At 37.4% G+C, this 21,358-nt stretch overlaps 2 protein-coding genes across 7 annotated transcripts in view; one reads left to right on the plus strand and one right to left on the minus strand.

Moving 5' to 3' along the window:
- Positions 1–1,816: 1,816 nt before the first annotated feature.
- Positions 1,817–9,297, minus strand: LOC107505182 (vegetative cell wall protein gp1-like). The gene is made up of 6 exons (XM_036235840.1): positions 9,264–9,297; positions 8,540–8,634; positions 7,531–8,182; positions 7,273–7,374; positions 3,254–3,360; positions 1,817–2,368 (listed from the first exon to the last, which is right to left on the minus strand). Exons 1-6 carry the CDS (start codon positions 9,295–9,297, stop codon positions 2,345–2,347), a joined length of 1,014 nt encoding a protein of 337 aa, XP_036091733.1. The 3' UTR covers positions 1,817–2,344.
- Positions 7,319–21,358, plus strand: part of INO80D (INO80 complex subunit D) — a 65,479-nt gene continuing 51,439 nt past the window's right edge. The window contains exons 1-2 of one of the 6 annotated variants that reach the window (XM_016135076.2): positions 7,326–7,433; positions 21,175–21,265. The gene's annotated coding sequence lies outside the window, so the exon portion shown is untranslated. Of the gene's footprint in view, positions 7,434–7,461; positions 7,582–8,110; positions 8,282–10,142; positions 21,266–21,358 lie in introns of those variants that run through there. The other 5 variants (XM_016135077.2, XM_016135078.2, XM_016135079.2 and 2 more) reach the window with 5 other exon arrangements.

Raw genomic sequence — 21,358 nt, forward strand, 5'->3', positions numbered from 1 at the left:
TGTGCTAGAGGTTTTCACGCATTTTCTCTCCTAAAAATCAACTTTCGTTGATTTTTAGGAGCGAAAGAGGCTCAGAGTTCTGAGAGAAGCCCAGGGGCACTCAGCCACTGAGTCAGGACCTGGATCTCCTCCAACAACCCGCAGCAGGCTTCTCTCCTCACTCTGCCCCTCTGTTCCCTATTACGAGCCCTTGCTTCTTCTCCAAAGCTTCCTGCATGTTATTTATCATTGCAACCAAATGGTAAGCTCCCTGTGTGCAACTGTGTATTTTATTTTCTTTTACTTTCCCACACAGCCTAACTCAGTACTGTGCCCATGGAGCACTCAAGAAATACTTTACTTACTGAAAGAAGGCTAACCACTTGGGCTGAGTCTCCCATTTTCAACTGTTACAGAGTTAGCCTTTGCAACATATGCTGTCTTTTGAATTAAGTTCTGTATGGTTAGAACTTGCTGTGTGAAAAAATACTTCCTTTTAGTCTTAAATCAGTTGGGATTCAAGTTATCTTTGGTTTACAGGTAAACAATTTAATGTTCAGTGGATCTACTTCCTTCGATGACTAATCACAATACTGTTCATTTTACTTTTCTAAGCAGAGAAGTCCTAGCATTTCCAGGTTTTCTTTTATTCTTCAGACCACACAATGGCTCCTTTGGGTCTTTGAGGTATGGCAAGCTGAACTGCATGGACAAGTTGCGTTTTGACGAGATAACCTATCCTGAGTCACATGTTCTCATCAGCCAGCAAACTTGCCACAGACGCGTTTAACTTGGCCAGCAGTTAAAAAAAAATAAGAAACAATATTTTTAAGCCCAGCGGTCTCAAGTTCTTCTCAGGCTCCACCATTTTTATAGTCTTCAAAGGCCTGTTTAGACCTTTCTCCTAAACCAGACTGTAAAGCCAATGATGACAGAAGCCGTCTGTCTGTCTTGTTTACTACTTCGCCACTGCAGGACACTACAAATTTCAGCCTTATAACATCTAGCAGTAGCTCTTTAACTTTTTTCCCAATCCATCAGAAAAATATACAGACATGGCATATGTAACTGAAGGACTTTGGATATTTTCTATTGTGTATCATTCTATTCTTTTTAGTAGGTGCTAAACTGATACAAGTTCCCTGTTTCAAACACACTATGCCACAGAATTGTGGTGAGGTTTCTTGCCACTGTATTATCTAGTACTCCTAAGAACACCCCTGTAATCATTTTCTGTTAAAACCAAGTACTAGAGAAATGCCTAGCAATCTGGCACTTAGCTGAGTGAATAAATGCTTGTGGTTTTGTGTTGGCTGTGATCCTGTTCTAACTGTGAAAATATTTAGTTCAATCATATTTTTTAAAATTAAACTCCCATGTACTTGAGCACTAATAACTTTAATCAAAGAGAAATCTCACAAAAATCATGCAAGAAAATAGTAAATATATAGTTATAATTAATTTAATATTTGTTCTTTAATACTATAGAAATTAATTCTACAGCAAGGCTCCTTTTCAGTTTTCTAATTAAAGTCCTACTTTGATTATGGCCAGTTTTTATGAATTCACTGAAGAGGAAAGAAATACAAATTGACAGTTATGGAGTGGCTGTTATGTGTCAGGTATTATATTACATATGGTCCTATAAATCATCTTATTCAAGCAATTGTGTTAAGAATGAGGGCACTGAGGTTTGATAGGCTGGGGAACTTGCCCCAGTTTGCACAGCTAGTAAACATATATTAGCTCTGGGATTCATATATGGTTTTGTGATCTAACCCCCACACTTTGCCTACTACCTAATACTGTATGTGCATTTTAAAACAATAAACTAGTATCTGTGCCATAATGCTTTATTATGTTATAATGTTAGCTGGAATATGACATGTGTCAAACATATACTATTCCCTTTGTGGGATGACTTTTTTTTTTGAGATATGAATTCAGCTGACCTTAACAGAGAGAGCACTGTGTGCTAGAGACCCTGCCTCATACCTTACATACACTATGCCATTTAATCCTCACAACAACACAATTAGGTACTGTGATTATTCCGATTTTTACAAATGAGGAAACTCAGAGGTTAAGTAGCTTTCCTAGGGTCACATTACCAAAGAAAATGGTGGAGCCAAGTTTCTAAGCCAGATGGCCTTGACTGGAGATTGAGCTCTTAACCCCTAGGACCCCTCTTGCACAAGATGAACACACATGGAAAAAAAATACGAAACCTAGAAAACAACTCGAGTTGTTAAAATAAGGTCACTGTAGAATCAGGCTGGCACCAGAAAGCTTCAGGGACAAGATTTTGAGCATGGCATCAAAGCTGAGTGGGATTTGTCTGGCAGAGATGAGAAGAATGGAGACATCAAGACAGAATGACCATGGATTGCTGTATGGGGTCAAAAAACAGCATCAGCCTAAAAGAAGGATGAGGTTGGGTAATTTTTAGTAGAATCTTATCAACTGTGGTCCCCTCATTTCTTTTTCTGGTTTTCCTTAAGAATAAAACAAAATGCAAATACCTACTATAAGATTATATAGCACCCAGATATGCATAGAACAGAAACACCAATGTATATAGTTTAAATAGTACGCTTTTTAGTTACTGAGATCTTTTTTCCCTTCCTAGTGTTACTACACCTGGCCTCACCATTTTATATCTGATAATCATCTTTACCTGAATTTTAATCTGTTTGAATTGTGTTAATAGTTATTCCTTATTTCAATTGAATGAAAGGATTCCCCCTTTCCTCCGCCAATCCCCCAGCCTTTTTCCAGCCTTATTTGAATTCTGGAAATCTATAACAAATATATGGCAAAGATATTATAGTATAGGAAGGCCGAGCTTATTAATGGGCTGTGTTCCAGAACATCATTAAATTAGTTGTTGGGAACCTGGAATTTATTTTCCCATGGAAATAGTTGTTAAGTTCCCAGTGGGTCCACAAAAGCTTGTTTAACCTGAAGTGTGTAGAGAAACGAACAGTCACCTTTGTGTTGATCTCCGCCTATTCTAAGGACTCTATGGATTTCTCTTCTTACATTTTAGCTAACCACTGCTTTTGGGACACAGTTTTTTCATTATAAAGTATGGAAAAAGCTGACTTACACTTAGAATTCTATCCAAATCCAATCCTTAACTCTATTTTAGGCTGTTTATTTTTACTAATCATTACTTAAATTATGACTTCAACCAGAGAGCTATTTTCTTTAGCCTAAGGTCAGGAGTCAATAGAATAACCCAAGAATGCCGTGGCTTAGGTTATGACATTACCTTCTCTACCTGCAGCACGATGAGAAGGCAGTGAAATGGCACCAGGGCCCTGTCTTGCCCCTGCTGCTCCCAGTGACCATCTGGTTCCTGGAAGATACCTTTCGGTCCTTGTGAGGATTTAAAAAAATAAATAAATAAATAAAACACCTTTTCGGTTTCTGATTTGGCATTGGGTAGTAGTTCCCAGGTCTCGGTGCCCGTTGGTTAGGTGTTAGGACTTGGGGGATTACCTGATCATGTGTGTTTTAACTACAGCTGAATTTATATTACAGAAATTTCACCCTTAAATAATCTAAAGCTATGATGTGGAAGTCTGCCAAATACAATGCTTGTCGCAGAAACTTTCCTTGCAGGGTACAGTAACCACAATAAAACCAAAATCTTTGTTTTAGATATTTAGATAGAAACATTACCAATAAATGTTTCTAAAACAAAAATGCTTAAAGTGAAAAACATTTAAGTCTATAGCCATCATAATAGTGTGGTTTAAAAAACATTTAGGATCTATACAACCCCCACTTCTACCTTTTCACCTCCTTGAGTTTTTATACTAGCTAGGGACTCCTGGTATAACATTAGAGTCTGCCTTAGAAATGTTAGAAAAAACATTTGTATGATTAGGGAAGATTTATATTCACACGCCTACCCCTCCAAAAAAGGAAAAAGAAAAAAAATCCCCACTAAATTTAAACAACCATGTCTGCTGTCACTGTCTTTTTAAACACTTGGTAATTTTGTCAGCACGTATTTGCCAATAAAGAAAAGGCTTTATTGCTTAAAGAACTCTTATATATTAAAGATGCATACACATATCTTTCACTTTAAGTCTACATAATCTAGAATGAGACTTGTTAAGGATATAGGTGGTATTTTCTTAATAACTTCATTATAGTATTCACAATTAAGTGGTTAATTTTTACAAAATTAAAATCAATGTCAAAAGGCAGATTGATTACTTAAGAAAGTAAGGCATAATAACAGAATACATAAAAACACTACTGCTTCAAGTATCACATAGGTAAAATTTTGGCATTTGGCTACTGGTCACTGTCATTCACTGACTAGATCTTTTGAAAGATAGCATAATTTTACAACCAAAGATTACATTTCTAATTATGCCAGTGCGTAACAACATATACTTTTTTCCAGAATCAGGAAGTCTCTCTTACAGTGCATTTCAATTGACAAATATATATTTTTGTATTCCTCTAAACAATGGATAGACAGGTATTCGACTTCACAAAGGTGAAATAAGCTACTGGTTGCCACTTATGAATGAAGAGAGCTCCAACTGCTGGCTCCTCCAAGTTTGTTTTTGGCAAAGGGCATTCGGCAGGAAGTTAGCATTTCCATATATAGAGAGCACAGAGCTGTGGTAGGCTTCTGGGAAACTCTACAGTAGGAGAATTTGGAATCTAATTGGAAAGTTTTAGGGCCAAATAGGTTTGCAATCACTGAATGTGAAAATAGTTATCTCAACTGTATTTAAAAGGAGAAAGAGAAAGGAGGAGGAGAGAAAAGAAAGAAAAATAATTTTAGAGCTCTGGGGGAGGAATTAAGCGAGAGCACATGCATAAAAGCATCCAGTGGGGTTTTCAAGATGCATTAATACTCAATAATGTTAGCCAAATGTGAGCCCTGGGAATTTTAGTGGGCAAACATAGGATTATTTAAGATAATTACGTCAGTAGTTTTGTTAGCATCTGCAGCTTCTAAGAATTATAGAGACATAGCACCTGAAAAAAGTTCAATTATCAACTGAAGTAAACACTAATCAAATTCATTAGTATTGCAAATATAATGGGATTTCTTTCTTGGTTGGGCTATGATTCCCCAAGTCTGGGCTACTAGCTCAGCTGGTAGGTAAACATCATGAATTATAGCAATGTTCAAATTAAGTTTTATAAAGAGAAGACACTGAAATGCTAAGATGAGGCGCCACATCCCTAACCCTAGATACATGTCATGCGAATAAGTTTGTTGGTCACAAAAAAGGGACTGCATAAAAGGGTGCAGCCAGCTTAAAGCAAGCACATCTTAATTTCTTGAAAAATTCAAAGCATATCTATAAAGTCATGACATATATAAGGACCAAGTTCAAAGACACATTTTTCAAGTCCAGTAGAGTTCTATGTTAAGGGAACTAATTTCCTTGTTATAACCAGCATGTTTGTTTGATCTCCAAATGTTTTTTAAAAATTGTAAATAGAACACAACTTCACAACTGAAGTTTCGAAGATGGCAAGAATAAATTTTACTTTAATTACTTTAATTTTTTCTACTAAAGAGGAAAAAAAAAACCCACAAAAAGAAAACCTACACTATTCAAATACCGTATTCAAATTCAAATTCAGATGGTAAAAATGTGAGTCAGAATAAAACTAATATCTGAACTCGCTTTAACATTATTGGGATTTCTAAATTTGGAAGTTCAAAAAATAAACATTGTGGAGTTATCAGTTCTTTTCAAAATGCTCTGTAATAAATTTTAAATGAAAGAAATTCAATATTCTACTGATTTAAGACACCAGTATTACAAATTGATTCCCACTAGGTTAGCCAACATGTGTCAGAAAAATAATTTTGTAAGATTCAATTCATCGTTCCTGCAGAACATACAAAAAGATCCTCTGGTCATGTTCTCGTGTTCTCTTTCTCACAAAAACTAAAAGTATCTTGCAATTTATTCTCCTTCAGAGTTCTAAGGGAACTGGTGCAAGTGGGCACCTTTCTCACCTCTGTGCTACCTCAGCACTGTGCAACTTTGATTCCATTTATCTACTAAGATTTGCTCATTAAAAAAGATTAATGCCATCCATTGTAATATATTAAAAAGTACTTTATACAGGCTGGCAGCATACTGCAAGTTCTGAACCAACCACATTTCAACCCTAACAAAAAGACACATTTCTCAATTCTGTGACACAACGAAGTGGACAGCAACATGTGTAATGCACCGAAGATCTAAAACTTAAAAAACCTAAATAAATTAGATGCCTGGACAGAAAATTCTTAACAAGCCATCTTACTTAAAATCGAAAGCTGTCCCTAAAATCTATTTCCAGTTTACAGTAACGTTTCTTCGTGGGCAGACCATAACAGAATTAGAATTACTACCAGAACCGTGGTCAGTTATACCTAAGTTGTATTTTACTCCCCCAGTGATCTCTGCGCCTTTATTTGCGCTGTGAAAAATAAACAGCTGTATCATGTCTTTCTTGGACCATCAATAGGTTTTATTTACATTGTTTTGAGAAAAAGAGACAAAAAGACATCCCTTTATAATAGTCTTTCAGCAATCTGTATTGAGAGAAATGTATAACACAAAATTTTATACATGATGTAAGGAAACAAATATCTATATATACAAAAAACAGACATATAAATAGACAAATAAAGATAAAGTGGCTGTGAAGTCTCTTAAAGTATAAATTTATAAACTGACCGCCTGACACATAACTTAGGTCTGTAATGGAGAAGAATTATTGAGTCTGCAAAAAACTCCAAAAACACCACTGTCACTAATAGAGAAAAAATTAAATAGCAAATAAAAAACAATAATCACCGGAAAACCTGGGTCTTGTAAAGATTTTTTTCCATCAGAAGATGCAGAAACATTTTCCCCCCTGATGCAAATGAAAACGTTTCTCAAGCACCCCCAGCTTCTTCCCTGCCTTTTCCCCCAGGCGCCGGTGTAGACGACCGGTGTGGACTTTTTTCCAAAGATGAGAAGTAGAAATTTGTACTTTATCGGGAGCGGGTGCACTTTTCCCCCTCGCCCCCCTTTCCTCTGCCTCCAAGATGGTAGGAAAGTTGTCGTTTCGGAGGGCAGAGGAGCGGCTCTCTGGTGTTATGTCCTCGCAGTGCCTGTAGTGGTGCTGTAGGAGGCTGCTGCCTCTTCTTGTGCAGCCCCGGCAGCCCTGCCTTCTTGGCTGGAGAGTATATTCAGGGATTTCCCCTTAATAATCACCGACCCTGGGAGCACTTTTTAGTTTCCAAAATAAAAATATGATCCTCACCCCTCTTGCCTGACAGGGAAAGGCTCTCGCCGGAGCCCAGGGGGGAGCAGTAGCAGCGGCAGCCGAGCTTCCTAGTCCATTGCCAGCGCCTCTCACTCTGATCTGTCAGCCCAGCCGAGGGAAAAGGGGGGAAGGAGAAAAAAAAAAAAAGCAGCTGAAAGGTAAGCAGAGGCGGCCCCAGGCCCGGCCCACATCCCCGGGCTCCCGTAGGGCGGCGGGCTGGGCCGCGCAGGCAAGGCGGGCGGCGAGCGCGCTTACGTGAGGCCGGGGATTTGCCGGCCCGCGCCAGGCCCGGGACAGAATGAAAGGGTGAGAGGGGCCGGCGCCGCGGTGCCGGGGGCTGGGGGCCTGGGGGCCTCGGGGGCGCCCGCGGGCGGCGACGGCAGGCGGGCGGACGGGGTCCAGCCGGGGCCGGAGCAGCGCGAGCGGCGCGGCCTGCGCGGGCCGGGGTGGGGGTGCGGGGCGGGGTGGGGGTGCCGGCTAGGCCTCGGGCCGGCGGGCCCCGCAGCGACCGCGCCCTGCCCCCGCACCCGGGCCTCCCCGCGTCCCTTCTGGTCCCCCGGGGCCTCCGGGCGGGACGGCGGCGCTGCGGGGTTGAAGGTTGCGCCCGCCGGGAGGCTCCGCCGCCGGGCGGCAGGGCCGGGCTGCCGGGACAGGGGCGGCAGGGCCTAGGAGTGGGGAACGGGCGCCCACCCACCGCCTCCCCTCGGGTTTCTCGCAAACGTCCCCTCCCCCATTCCGGTAACAAATTTATTAATCCCCCTCCTCCGCGCTCCGGGCGGCCTGGCCGGGGCGGGGCAGGCGGCCTGGCGGGCGTGGGGTGGGGTGGTGGGGCGGTGAGGCGGTGAGGAGTCAGGTGCAGCCGCGGCCCGGAAAGTTTCCTTTTAGGCCCGAATGGGGGGTTGCCCTCCTTTCAGGGAGCCCCGGTGCTAGCGCTCGCGACCCCCGAGGGCGTGGGGGAGAGCACTCGGCTATTTTGAAACTCTTTGCCAGTTCCTGTCCATTGAAGGTACTCCGCCCCTGCACCCCTCGCCCGCGCCCCACCCCACTCCCCGGCGAGCCCTTCCAGGGCTGCAAACTCCAGCCCGTTCCCCAGGAGCCCCCAGGCTGGGGAGAGGGCCTTCTCTTCCCGATTGGAAAAGTTTTCCAGGGATTTTTCTTAGCTTATTAGTTAGTGACTGGGCTTTTTTGCAGTGGGAAGGGAGGAGGTGAATTCAGGTTGTATTTCTACAGGGCAGGCTTTCCTAATAGCCTTTTTAGCCCTCACCTGAGAAACCGGGGGTTTTATTTTCAAATACAGCGCCTCCTCCCACTTGCACTCCGGAGTCCTCTGGGTCTCCAGCCCCCTTTTCTGCACAGCTCCTGTAAGGGAGAAACTGTAGGGAACGATGAGGATACTGGCAGTGAGAGGGGCTGGGTTTCTGGAGCAGCCCCCAGTGTAGGAGTTTCCTGTCCTGTTTGGTCACTGTCCGGTGAAACAAACACATGAATGAACCCAAGGGGGAGACCCTGGTTGTCACAACGCTTGGAAGCGTTAAAAATTAGGAGGGAGAGTAGGTGGGCAGGGCAGCTTCTGAACAAGGTCCACGGTTTGAAAATCAGTAGTTGATTTATTCTGATAATAACTATTTGGATTGACGTGATATCTTATATTCGACCCTAGAGATAAAAAAAAAAAAAAAAAAAAGGTATTTTAAGGAAGGTTGTTATTGCTGCAACTCAGAAGGGTCTGTGGAAGAGCCCTCAGGGAACTGAACATAGCTGACACTGTGGTTTTGGCATTTTTTGTTTTTTTTTTTCTGTGTTTAAATGGATTCAATTTTAGCCATATTTTGGTGCCATGAGCTTTGAAAGCTGTTTATTTTATTTTATTTTTTAAGTTTAATTTCCAAATCCTGATATCCCGGTTTTCAGGGATGGGATGTTTCCTGTGGCTACACTTAACCTTCTTCTGGTTGTTCTTTAGTGTGGAAGTTGGAATGCTAATGTACCCTGCGCCCCACTACCAACCTCCGGTGTGGGCATGTCTGGAGAGGTTATTTTTTCTCGTTCATTTGTCGTTTTCCCTTCCTTCTCTTTTTAGTATACCTAGGGCAGTATGTTGTGTGTATGTATGTCCTGCCTGATGGCAGGCTGGCTTTCACTGGCAGAGGCGTTTCACATTCTGACCACTTTCCCCAGAACACTATTACCAGTGAAAAGCTAGCACTTTGCAGAATAATGGATAACCCACGACTTGGTGGGTGGGTGCTTCTGTCAGGCATGGAAGTGAGACTCCTGTGATTCTTACTGTCTTTTACTATTGTCTGCCTCAAATAAAACCCCTTCTATTTTTCCATAGTGATAGATAGCCAGCCATAAATGGTTTAGTATTGTGCTTAAGAAAAGCCTAATACTTGAGATTGTATGGATTTCATATAAAAATGCAAATTACATTTAATGGTTGTTTAATTTTATTGATTAATTGAAATTGCTTATTGATGTGGATATTTTCATATACTTATGTGCTCCAGATTGTTATTTTTATTATATCTTGGTTGGAAGAAATTATTCTATAAGTCTCTTTTCATGGAACATTTTAAGGTTTAAATCTGTTTGCCCAGTAATTTGATATTTTTAAGGTATAGTGTCAACTTCATGTTCTTAAGCTTTCAAAAACTGTGGATGTACAAATCCCAAAAGTTTTGTACTTTTTCTACTTTGTCCCAAACATATATTTAATTTCCTAATCCGGCCTTCTCAAGGGCTACGTTATTTCTAAGGAATGGCGGGTTTGATATTTTTAACTTACATTTTATTTAAATCTATAAAAGGCAAATATTAAGGGCAAATATTAAATTAATTTTAAATTGGCTATTGTAAAACTTTTTCACTCTTAAATATTTAGTTTCAAAAGCAGATGTTTATTTTCATCGATAAGTGAAATAATCAAGTTTTCTTTCCTCTAAAAGATTGTAAAAGGAAATTTATATACCCCACCCCAACTTTTTTCTCAGCAAAACAACATGTCACTACTATTTTTAGAGAAATGACTTTTAGTTTAGATGGATTTTTGAATTTCTAAGTCAGAGCACCCAAAATTAAACAAGTCTTAGAAAAAAAAATGCTGGATCCATTCATTTTTATCTGAGATTTTCCCACAGGGTTAGCAGTTCTCACTCTCCAAGTTTAGAACAATAGTTATGGATATTGAGAGACCACTTAAGTTTGAATACAGTTAGCAGTGTTCTCAGACATGTAACACCCTGTCTCTCCATACACACTTGGTAACTTGTAAGCAGTAGGTGGATAGGTGAAACTGAGTTGGAGGCAGCAAATTGTCCCCAAAGCAGATACTCCACTGCATATACAATGGAGTCACATCCAAGTCCATTTACTTTATGCTAATGTAACTCTGTCCTAGAGTCCCGACTTGTAATGCTGATTTTAGACAATGCTTTTTGGCTATTTTGAGACACTTGCAAAGATACTCTCAACCAGAGTTTAAAGTTAAAACCTTAGGCCTCTCTCTCTTTTGCCTCCTTCCACTTAAGATTGTAGGCTGTTTGGTTCTGATTCTTTTCCACAATATGATTTTTTTTTGAGACAGCTTTTCAGTTAAATTTTATTTGTAGCATGATATCTTTAACACATTTGGACTGGGCTTTAGTTCTCATCCCAGCTCTTCCACTGGATAGGTTACTTCATCCTTGGTTTCTTTATATGTAAAATGGAAATAACATGTTTTTGATGTAAGGATTAGATGAGATAGCCTATGTGCCTGGCTCTTAGTAGGTGTTGCTTAGATAGTAATTCCACCTTAACCTTTTTGTTAGCACCACCTAGGTACTATTTCTCTTATTTGTTTGCTTTTTTTTTTCCCTGACTAAAAGTAATGCATGTTCATGTTCATCCCATTTAGACCTACTTATCCCACTCAAGAGATCATCATTCTTAACATTTTGTTCTGTCTGTCTGTCTGTCTCTCTCTCAACTGTGTGTGCATACAACATAGACATAATCTTAGGCCTTTCCATTTAACAACATTGTGTTGGTTAAAAGCTTGGGCTCTGGAGTCACACTGGCTTTGGATCCTACTTATGTGATTTGGACAAGTTACTCAATCTCATTTTCAGTTTCTTCACAGAGTTGCTGTGATGATTAAGTGAGGAATTGCACATAAAGCCTCTAGAATGGTGCCTAGTGCATGACCTTTAAATAATATTTTCCTCTAAAGATTTTTAATATTTCTCAATGTGAATTTTTTCAGTGTGATTGAGTTCTTGACTCAGTATATACTAATAGTACTAGTGAGTATTTAAGTACAAGTAGAAGGTTGTAATTACCTTCATGGGGCAAATAAATATTTTTGTGTCATTAAAAAAAATTAGCAGTATATACATAGAAACTTTCAGCAGCTTGATGTTAGTCTAATCTCTGCTGTTGCATTTTGAGTTTGCAAATGTAAAGTATACCAGTGGGCAAAGAAGGTACAGGTTTACTTTTTTACTTCTAGCGCCTCCTTTTAAACTGCTGAAGTAATCTGCCTGCCTGTGTGTGTGTCTGTGTTGCATGGATTCGAAGGCACTGAATAGTTTGTGGCTTTGGTGGCCCCACCTTGGGAGGGTGGGATGTTTACCTGAGGTGCTGGGGTAGGAGTTGCTCAAGCCAGTGCTCTTTCATTCATTTAACTGTAACTGTGGGCTTTGTAATACAAAGACACATTCTCTGCCCTTAAGAAGTTTTTAGTCTAGTGAAAAAGAAGAAAAAAAAAAAAGCTGACACTTATAATGTTGAATGATAAGGGATAACTTTGCCTGGAGGAAGAAAACCTATTTATTTTGGCCGAAGAGCAAGCCTTAAAAAGTGCGGATTTTCCAGGGGTGTTTCTGCCCTAAGCAAATGGGAGGAGTTAGAAAGGCATTCAAGAAGGTAGGACCTGCAGGTATGAATAAATGCCTAAGGATACAAGAGTATTCTGTGTTGCAAACTGTAGGAGTTGTAGGAATAGAAATAAATAGTGGGATAGGTGAGGTCGGCCTGGCCAGGCCCCAATGAGTTTAATGTGTTAGGCTAAAGAGTTTGGATTCCTTTTACATTTATAAGCAGACCTTGAAGGCCTTTGGCCAAATAACTTATTCATGTTTTAGAGGACTTGAGTTGTACAAAGAGCTGAATAAAGGAAGGCAAGACTGGATCTCGACCAGTGAGACCGCTGCTGAGAAGATATCAAAGGTTTGAAGGTAGTGGCGAAGGCGATGGCAATGGGGTGGACAGAAGTGGAGAGGCCGGTTACAGAGGTAAAGTGGTCTGTGTAGGTTACCTGGATGTAGATGTGGGAGTCATCCTTGTACAGATGACAGCTGAAGTTGTAGAAGCAGAAATGAGCTGCTGACATGAAAAAAATTAGTATATTTTGTGGGAAATTTTGGATTTTTATCTTATTTTGAGAAATTGGATGATCTGGAGACCTGGGCCTGCATTTTTTTTCTTTCTCTTTTTCTTTTCTTTTCTTTTTTTATTTTAAATCACAACAGTTTACTGGAACTGGTTTGAGTCAACCTTTAGATGAGCAAAGTCTGCCCCTGGCCCATGGAGACATTTCGTCTTGCATTCCTACAAAATAAGAGAATCTTAGGGAACATTTGATGTTTAAGGGTGGGGGCAAGAGAAAGTAATCCACTGACAGAATAGCCAGGAAGGAGAGATTTTCAAGAAAGAGAAAGTGGCCAACAGAGTTAAATGCTGTAGAGAGATCAAGTAAGATAAGGATGTCAAGTGTATATGGAATTTAGCAACAAAGAGGCCATTAGTTTCACATTCTTTGAAGAAAAGAACTTTGAGGAATATAGCTGCAACTTAGTTTTTCTTCTTGTCCTGCAATATAGGGTTTCTGTAACAATTGAGAGTGACTGTGGTATAAATAGGAATTCAAAAAGCCTTCTTTGTAAAGGATGATTAACTGGAGCTAATAAGTGCTGTAACCAAATCAGACACTGCTCATTCCTCTAGTGTTTCCCATTACAAGAACATTAGTATACAGAGGCTATATAGAATGTAGAAAATATTTTTAATATTAGATTTTTAATAAGAATTATAAGAAACAGTTCTCAGTGGATTCTGTTACTGTCTCCCCAAGAAAGTGGGAGAGCCTAACTTAATGGAGAATTACACTTTACTATTCAGAAAACTACTAGCAGCTGGAGAGTGCATTTTTGGTCTAGATTCTAGGTTAAAATGATAGTACCAATAAACTACTACTTACAGCTTCTAATAGTAGTTAACATTAAATGATTACTATGTGCTGACTACCATGCTAAGCATAGTTCATGAAATGTCTAATTCTCCTAAATGATTCAGTGAGGTACATACTATTATAATTCTCTATGAGAAAACTGAAATCTAAGTAACTTATCCAAGGTCATAGACCTGATAATTCACAGAACCACATTTGAGCACCATCTCTTATACCCACTAGAGGTAGTGAGTGCTTTTAACTTTTAACTGCAGCCAACCTTTCTTATAAATCAGGTAAGGAACTCAAATAGCATAAAGACCATTTTAATTTAAATTTATAATGCAGACTTAATTGTACAGTGCTGTTTGAACACAGTATTTGACACATAATAGACCTTCAATAAGCATGTGTTTGACTTATTTTAAAATATTCTGGTTTGAACTTTATACTGAATACTGTTTATATTTTGGGGTGATAGGCAATTTTTCTCACTGACCTTTCTCTTCCAATCACATCAATTATAGATTTTCATTTCTAATTTTATGCTCACATTGGTGTGTGGGATGCTAGGTTTTTTAAAATATACTTTTTTGTTTAGTACTTTATTACAATTTTGTGTTCCATGAAGTTGAATTAAAATTCATTTTTAAAAAAACCCCTAAAATGTGTGTGTGTGGGGGGGTGTATTAATACTTTTAAGTATGTGACTTTGGGATAAGTATTCTTTTCATTTGTATTAAATATATCAGAAAACTAACATTCTGAGAATTTAGGTTCATGCCAGATTAAAAAAAAATTAAGGTATATTGTAGGTCTAGGCTCTTGAAAGGGGGTAGAATATTAAAGTACAGATGGCAATTGGGGGAAATGCTGTGGCAGTGAAATGAACATGCTTCTGAAACAGGAGACTCAAAAGAACAGTAATGACACCCAGAGATTCCACATGGAGATGGTAAAGCAGCAGTCCCAAAGAGAATAATGTTCATATTTCTGTCAGTTGGTGTACGGTTGCTGTTGGAAGACTGAAAGGGCTGTAGGTTGCTTATGTTAAAAGCTTACCTTTCCTACTTTTCTCTGTGCTAACATCTTTTTCCTCTATGTTTGCCCGTTATACCTATACTGGACAAGGAATTGTTTTATTTTCCAATTAAACTCAGCATATATATCAGTGGGATTTTTTTTTTTTGTTAAGATTTCAAACCTAATTCTATTTTCTATTCTTGAATTCTAGTATATGGATATATTTACTGTGGAAATATTCTTTCTGTGAGACTATTTTCGGTAATAGTTATTTTTACTTTTTGGTAATAATTAAATAAGAGTATATTCTGCTGCTACTTTAAAGTACTAATTACCTGTATTCTCTCATTTAAGGGAGCATAGATCATTTATAGTCTAGGCAAGTTATTTCTATAGCTGAAGATAATATCTGCTATAGCTGTTAATAAATTTGGTCTAGTTAGGATTTTTTTCCCTTCTTTTTTAAGTGATATTCATCTTGTATTAAAAGGGAAGAACTTGAAGAAAACTGGACTTTGGGTGGTAAACACACAATATAATACACAGATCTCGAATGATAATGTACACCTGAAAATTATATAATTGTATTAACCAATGTTACCCCAATAAACTTAAATTAAAAATAAATTTAAAAGAAAGTAAAAAAGGGGTAAGAACTTACATATACCTTTTCTTCATAAGTTAGACATGCAATAGTATTTAAATATTAGGATCTATAAGACATTTGATTAAGATCATGTGAACTTTTATATATTCTATATTTCCTCTCTTCTTTATAGTTTACAATGAATTTCAAAGCGTGAAGGCCATGTGAACTTCACCTTTGGTGGATTAGGGGTAAAGAACTTCAGTTGTGGGATGCTAGAGATAATGAAAAAAAAACGTAGGTTTTTTTCCCTTGAGATTTGCCTTAGTGTTTTTGTCATGATTCCTTCTTTAATTAAAAAGGAAAAACATGTTAAAATAGAGAAGAGTAGATGAATAGTTTCTAGTTTATAGACAAAGTGATTTTGATATTAAATAATAGTCACTTAGAAGGAAGTTAGATTTCAAAGCAGAGGGCTGTTTCCCCCAATATTCTTTCCTTTTTTGGTATATAAAGTGAGTCTGAATATATCAGGAAATTGAAAATATAAGTATAAAAATTAAGTTTTTATTAAGAGAGATTTAAAAATGGAGAACAGTTCCTTGTTCAAAAGGAAGATGCAAAGAATGATACAATGTTGGATTTTAGTAGGACTTGAAAACATTAAAAGTCAAATGGAAAGAAAAAATTACTCACAGATAGATGTAAAAAAATTAAGGTTTAAGAGAAGTCTATAAGATGTTGAAATTAACCACCTTTTTGTAATGGCATAGAGGTGATTAGCGAAAGCTTTGGTACCTTGTGGCAAATACTGAAGATGATTGGATAAATTAATGAATTCTTAGAGTTAGAAGGAAATTGAATAGGCAGATTTTAATGTGTTCTTATATTTTTTTTAACATTTGGTAAAAAGACATTGGATAACAAATTATATAGCATCTTCTTGATGAAATATTTGATGTTACTTCATGAGAGGAATATTCAAAAAATTTTAAAGCGACATTATACTAAATTTCTCTTGGCATATGACTATGGCTATTAGAAATTACTGTATAGATTGTCTAAAGTACCAGTTTAATTTTTAAAATTATTTAAAGATCGGTATTGATTAGACAACCTGGAATTAAGAGTTACCGTCACAGAAGCTAGCTATACCGTCAGCATGTACTTATTGAGCACTTATTAACTGCTAGGCCCAGCGAGAAAATGAACAGAAAATTTGTCCTTCTGGGAGTTTATTTTCTAGGAGGGACAACAACAGGATAGGCATTTAAAGTGGAATGTGATGAGTGCCCGAACAGGGGAATGCATGGACTAGTACCTCAGCAAAGTCTGTAACTAACTCAGTCAGCCTTTGAGAATCTGCATGTGGTGACAGCTAAGCTGTATTCTGAAGAATTAGATTGGGGATAGCCAGAAGAAGGTACAAAAGGGGAGGAGGATGTCCATAGCTCCAGACAGAGAGAGCAGCCTGTTTTTAAGCTTGGTGACACTAGAGGAACCTGGGGTACTCAGACCTGCGGGGGAGGTCCACCAGTTATTCACATCTTTTTACTGCATAGATTATAATCTTCTAAGGGCAAAAATTATGTCTTTTACTATTATATCTTCCATGGCTTCTGGGGCAATGATGGACTGTTCATGACTGTTTAATAAGTAAGTACTTGCCATTAACACTAGAATCGTCTGAGTTGGACATAGTGAAAATGAGTTGAATCAAGTTTAGTAACATCTTTAATAGCATGTTGATTCTTTAAAAAAAAAGTAGAAAATTATTATAAATTATGTTGTGAAAATTATGTGATAAATTTGTTTTATTTTGATTTTGGTATATTTTAATATACAGAATTTTAAAAGATATTTCTGGTTGATGATGGCGGAATACTGACATCTCTGTTCTCTCTAAACCAACTAAAAATAATAAGACTGAGAAACAGAAAAGAAATTCAATCTTTGATAACTAACCAGACTTTATAATCAGAATATATGAATCAGTACTGTTACGTTCAGTGAGAATTGAACTAGGGCAAGAGAGGATGCCAGGAGCAGATGATTTCCTTTGTAGAACTCAGGCAGAGTGAGTCGGAACAGCTTTCTTCTAAGTAGGTGACCCACTATGGGGACAAAACCAATAACTCCATACTTGGAATAGCAAAGTTGGTATGTACATTGGACTCCCTGAGTGACAAAGAGATGTGGGGTTGAATTCAAACTGTACAGTCATACTACTTTTGTAAGAAGTTTAGAGTGGAGGAGAAACTGGCATCAGGCAGCCTTGCAACTGCTGATCTTGGGTCACCTGAAGGGAAAGAAAGCCTTTATTCTCATCCCCTAAAAATCTATGTCATATGGGCCCCTGTGAGTTGGAGAGACTAATCCAGCATTGAGTCAAGCCTCAAGGGAGGAGTGTATAAATGATAAGACAACAAAGAGGTAAGAGTGAGTTGATGGAACTAGGGTACAAAATAAAAGAAAAATATAGTCATTGTAGAAATGAAGGTCACTTTCAAAGCAGCAGATATACACTATAGCCGGGGATATTGGAAATAAGCTTGAGAAATTTGAGCAATCCAAAATGGAAAAAGTAAAAATTAGAAGATGAGAGAGAAAAAGAGAGAGAGAAAGAAAGAAAAAATACAGTAAATCTAGTTTACCAATAATTGATATCCCTTAGGGAGACAATAGAATAAATGAAATGGAAAAATTTTTAAGTCATTAAGAAGAGTTTCCTGCAATAAAAGAAGACTTGAAATTCTAGAATGATTTCTAGTCTTTAACTATAAAGACTTTATTGTTAGGTCAAAATAGGGGGAGATCAAGCCCCCCCTGTAAAATAAAGAGGTTGGCCGCAGGCTTTTCCACTCTAGGAGACATGGAAAACAATATACAAAGTCAGTAGACAGAACAATATCTGACCCAAGAATTTTATGTCCAGGCAAACTGTAGGCAAAGTATGATCTAATTGACATGATGCTGTACACCTGCAATTAATATTAAATAATTTTGAATGTCAACTCTAATTGAAAAAAAAATTTTAAATATTAATTGACATATTTCCAAAAAGAAAAACTATGGTTTAGTTCCCATTAGTCAGCCTTGTGTGGGTGGTGCAGGGAGGTTGGGGGAGGGTGGTTAGAGAATGGAGGCAACTATATTATAAACTATTGAATCAAGAGATGAATACTAGATTAAAAATATTAGTGATTAACATTGAATCAATTTAAGTGTTGAACTAACATTAAAAATGTTATAACTATGGCAATGTAGAAATAACATGAGAAAATACTGAGTTGAGGGTGTGTGGGTAGTTAATTTTCTTGTTCGTAACAAGAAATTTTCTTGTTCATAAGATCAATCATGATAATGCTGAGTATATTAAGTATACTAATTTTCTTAGTATACAATAAAGAAATGTTATCTAAAGAACACAGAGTATAAATTGTGCAAGAAAACAATGTAATGAAATATTTAATACAAATAATTAAAAGCTAAAAGCCATGCAAAAAAGATAATACAATTAAGGTGAACTATTTGCCACATAAATAAATATAAAATTATAAATGTGGATACCCTCATTTATTAAAAGAAAATGACAGAGCAAGAGTCAGAGATGCCATCAAAAAAGGGAGCAACAAATCATATCTTAGTAAGTATTTTAGGCTTTGCAGTCATAAAATCCGTTGCAGCTACTCAGTGCTACTATTATAGCATGAGAGCAGCCGTAGACAACATGTAAATGAATGAACAGGACAGGGTTCCAATAAAACTTTATTTACAGAAACAATGAGCCAAATTTGCCCTGTAAGCCAGAGTTTTCTGACCCATGATTTGAAACACTGCCTTAGAAAACTTGAGAGTAAAAGGATGACCAAAGACTTAACAGGCAAATTCAAAGGAAGAAATGAGAGCCCAGATATTTGTGTCAGATAAGGATAAAGTCAAGACAAAACCCATCAATTGAGTTGCATTTCCTAATGAATCTCATATGACAAATAATACAACTTTAAAATTTATAAAATAAAAAATATAAGGAGAAACAGACAAATCAGATTATAGTAGGGGATTTTGCTTCATCTCAGTCAAATCTAAAAAGCAAGGATTTATGCGATTAAGCATAATTAGAACTAAAAGCAAAGCATAAAACTACCATCTGAAAAAATAACTTGGGTCAAAGGAGAAATTAAAAAGTCAAATCCAAGTCAGCTAGGAAGTACTGATAATCAAAAGTCTGAATTAGTACTTATGGGAGATAGCTATGCAGTATTCAGAAAAATTCATAGATGTAACTAAATTACCAAGGCAAAAAAATGAAAATAAAAGAATTCAGCTTCAGAAATTACAAAAATAATACCATCAATGAGAAGAAAGAAGGTGTTATCAAGGATAAAAGCAGAAATTGAGGAATTAGAAAACATACATGGGGTACTAGTAAATCTAACAACTTTTGGGTTGTTTGTTTATTTTTTAAAGATGTTGATAAAAATATTAGGTAAACCTGTTGAAGCTATCATGAACAAAGGAGAAAGCACAAATACCACCTATGTGTATGAATACATGGAATATGAAAGTGAATCACTTATTTAGGAAATTAAATTAAACATCTTGGGTTTGCTTTGAAATATTTTCTGTCCTGAACATCCAGACCTTCAGGGCAGCTAAATTAAAATTTTTAGTTCAACTTTTCTTCCTCGCATCCTAATAAAGTGAAAAGGAAAAACTCTTACTTTTGTTTTACATTGGTGTATGAGTAGGTCTACTCATTAATGAACATGATTTTATTCACTAAGCTAATATTTCAGTTTTTTAGTTTTTTTTTTTTTCCAACCAGAGTAAGTGGAATGTTTCTTGAGGGTAATACAAATTATCTTTGTCATCAGCAGGTAGAAAGTAGTAATAATAAGAGTTAACATTTATTTATAACTACCATTTGTTCAGTATTTAACATGTACAAGGCAGGGTTCTTAGTGTGTTGCATGCTTTTATCATTTGATCCTTACAGCAACCTGATGATAACATAGCTACTGTTATTCCTGTTTTACAGAGGAGAAAATTGAGGTTAAAAGATTTGTTCAAAGTAACACACCATAAGGGGCAGATTTTGGACTTGAGCAAACATGTCTCCTGACTCTTGAAACATTTATATATCTTATTCACTGGTATAAGGAATTTTTTATTGAGTATTGTAAAGGAGGGAGTAGTGTTTTTTTGTAGCTGGTGTCTAAGCTGTTCCAGCAGCCATGTGGGTGACTCTTGGCATGTGGAGAAAGTGGATTAGGCCACATCAGCCAACTACAATGCTGACTTGACAAATTAGTTGATTCAGTTTCATTGTAGACTATGTGATGTTATGATATATAAATGCTGCTGCTAGATCTTTTGTGTTTACAAAGGTAGTGAGTATTGTGTGATTTCTTTCTGCCATTTTCTTATTAAACCTCCAAAGACTCATAAGCCATGATAATTATTCTATTTAGTATAATTGGGAGAGCACTGAACTGAATGGTGAAAGTGTGGTTGGGTGGCTGGTTTTCGCACTCAAGAAGTTTCTAGTTCGGATGTGATAATTATGGAAAATTACTTTTTATAAAACAGGAATTTTCTTTTTTGTATTTCATAGAAACATTTGCTCTCTTGTATTTCACAGAAATATTTGTTAAAATTGCCAAATATTTGCCAACATATCAAAAAACATAGAATTCTGAGGGAAGTTTTAGGTCTATAGAGTTCATTCCATTGGCATTGTAAAGAGATTTCGGTTCTGAAAGTAGATATAGCCTGCAACCACCAATAATGAAATAAAAGGACTGCTACCTAATGACATATGTTTGGTGGAAGACCCCAAAATGCTTTGAGTTATTTCCAAAACTTAACCAGAGTAAAAGTTATTTAATTGAATTTGGAGGGGTGAGGTAACTTAACATTTTATGATGCCTCTTATTATTTGAATTCAGTATTGGGGTGTTGGATTACAATGAACAATCTATCCCATTAGAAGGGTGATATTCTGGTATTTGACTTCCCAGGTGAGCAAGCTTTGCTTATTTCTATTTGTTAACTAGGCCTTTTGATATTTTTGTAGACAATCTGCTTCATCTTGATTCTGCAGCATTCCAAACTGGTATCCTTGGGGGTCTCTTAACAGTGCTATGGTGCAGAAGATTTAAAATCAGGTATGGCTGTGGGGCAGAAGTCCCTCAGTGAAATTCTCAACTTAAATCTGCCTTACACTCTCTGACTTATCATTTGTTTTTTGTTTTTTGTTT

The sequence above is a fragment of the Rousettus aegyptiacus genome, unplaced genomic scaffold (assembly GCF_014176215.1).
Source record: "Rousettus aegyptiacus isolate mRouAeg1 unplaced genomic scaffold, mRouAeg1.p scaffold_m13_p_2, whole genome shotgun sequence".
NCBI classification, from domain to species: domain Eukaryota; kingdom Metazoa; phylum Chordata; class Mammalia; order Chiroptera; family Pteropodidae; genus Rousettus; species Rousettus aegyptiacus.